The sequence below is a fragment of the Etheostoma cragini genome, chromosome 14 (assembly GCF_013103735.1).
Source record: "Etheostoma cragini isolate CJK2018 chromosome 14, CSU_Ecrag_1.0, whole genome shotgun sequence".
Lineage (NCBI taxonomy): Eukaryota > Metazoa > Chordata > Actinopteri > Perciformes > Percidae > Etheostoma > Etheostoma cragini.
The window spans coordinates 23,281,281-23,283,265 of NC_048420.1; the positions used below are offsets into that span (position 1 = coordinate 23,281,281).

At 42.5% G+C, this 1,985-nt stretch overlaps 1 protein-coding gene across 1 annotated transcript in view; it reads right to left on the reverse strand.

Moving 5' to 3' along the window:
- LOC117957201 (F-actin-uncapping protein LRRC16A-like) overlaps positions 1 to 1,100 on the reverse strand; it is a 57,716-nt gene extending 56,616 nt beyond the window's left edge. Inside the window, exons 1-2 of the mRNA XM_034892798.1 lie at positions 1,079 to 1,100; positions 8 to 112 (exon numbers count right to left, since the gene is read on the reverse strand). Coding sequence (XP_034748689.1) covers positions 8 to 112; positions 1,079 to 1,100 — 127 coding nt within the window. The remainder of the gene's footprint in view (positions 1 to 7; positions 113 to 1,078) is intronic.
- Between the last annotated feature and the right edge of the window lie 885 nt (positions 1,101 to 1,985).

A 1,985-nucleotide genomic window follows, 5' to 3' on the forward strand; every position in this document is an offset into this window, starting at 1 on the left:
CTCTTGCCATCCTCGGACGGGAGCTTGTGCACGACCTGACGCAGCCGCCTGAGGTTCATTTTATGGTGGATGAAGAAAACCGGGATGATTTCTTTGAGGTAGTCCCCGCTGTCTGCAAGAAATAAAGAAGAGAATCAGGAACTGGTGAGGAATAGGGGTGGGACAACATATCGATATAGAATAAATGGCTGTCCATCCAGTCTATTAGGGTTGGGGGGGGGGGGGGGGTTGATACAGCCCAGTATCGCAATATTTTCAGTGGCAATACTGTGTCGATACACAGGCGCCAAGTGTGGATCTGTTATTATACATGTGGTGGTCAGTTTGTCTGCTAGACAATCCCATTTTTCAACAACAAAATCGAAGTGATTTGAACAAACATAGAAATTTATGGTTTTAGATATAAACAGATGTTGATTAAGTTTCTTTTTGGGGTCGTCATTTGAATTTGGGAAAAATCAGAAGTTGGAAAAAAGGTTTTAGATGGGGGACGGCAGTTTGAGGAAAATAACAGCTTCCGCAGCACTTTTAAGTCCAAAGTCAGGACCCATAGATGTTTATAGTTATGTCATTTTAATTAACAGACTGACAAGCTTGTTCTACAGTTTGGACTTGCATTGAATAAAAAGGAGAAAACCTGCATTTAACTTTTTTTAAAGCATTAACTAAGTCGTTTTTGGGCCTACACCTAACCAAACTACAGTCCGTTTGACATCGTTAACAACGTTAAAACCACGGCCGCAAAGTCCTCTGGTTTAAATTAGAGATACCAGCATAGGCAGAGTATGACATTCGAGCCAGGTTGGGTAAAAAGAACCAAGGGAGTAAGCCTCTCCTCTCTAAACGGAGGTCCCATGCTTCAAAGCCATCACCCGCAGTTAGCATCCCATTGACTGCCATTCATTTTTGCGCCACTTTGACAGTCTAACGCCTAGCCATCACCGGAAAAGTGCTTCTATTTCCCTTCACTGGTCTCCTTCCAGAACAATGGGATCTGTTGGTCCATTTCTTTAACTGTCTATGGGCAGAACTGGCAGCAGCACTGCTGTAAATGTTTGGATTTGATCCGATGACCTACTTGGTCGGATTAAGCCTGTCATTCGCAATAAAATACCTCATCTTAACCCAGTTAGTTTACAAGAGAGACTTGCAGTCACTCTGGGAGTCCTGGCATCCGGTTCCCCTCGAGCTCGTTCAGGCTTGGAACAAATAGAGTGGTGGGCCCCCTGTGGACCCACTCAAAATCCTGGCACACCACCGAGATCTACGTCACATTAAAGCGGGCAAGCTCGGATGTGTCGACTGTAAATCGGCCTTCGCTGACCCCCACCCCTCCCCCAACCATCTTGGTGGTGATTGGCTGGGATGTGGTTTGTTGTATTTTGGTGCACAGCCTGTGCCTTTAGTGTTTATTTGATGTTATGACCCCTGTGTTGTCTCCCGAGACCAGGCTTTTTATGTATGTTTTTGTGTATTCAGGGGGCGGGCAGCTAGTGGATCGAGGAGAGACGTCTACGATATGAGATAAAAATGAAATCACGCTGAAACCACGCAGGAACTCATAGGGCACCTTTAACCCTCATGTTGTCCTCGGGTCAAATTGACCCATTTTCCTATATCAGTGTTGTTTTTAACTACCCAAAATAACATGATTGATTCCACACAATCCTCTACTTTCATTAATTTTGGGGCGTCATATTCAATCTTATAGCATTTAAAAGTTGACATATTCCAGTCTGTGATCATCATCAACATCCATTCCTTTAATTTTAGTCTCAATAATTCCTAATTTATGCTTTTCTAACTCAAACATTAGGTATAATTTCCTATAAATGAGAAGCATTGACCATAAATTCCAAAAACAACTGTAAAACTAGTTAATAAGTTAGTGTTATGTAGTGTTGAAAACGTCAAAAAAAGTGACAAACATTGCGTCAAAAGTGTTAAAAGAAGGGGCAAAAACGTCAGAAAAAGTTAAAAACATC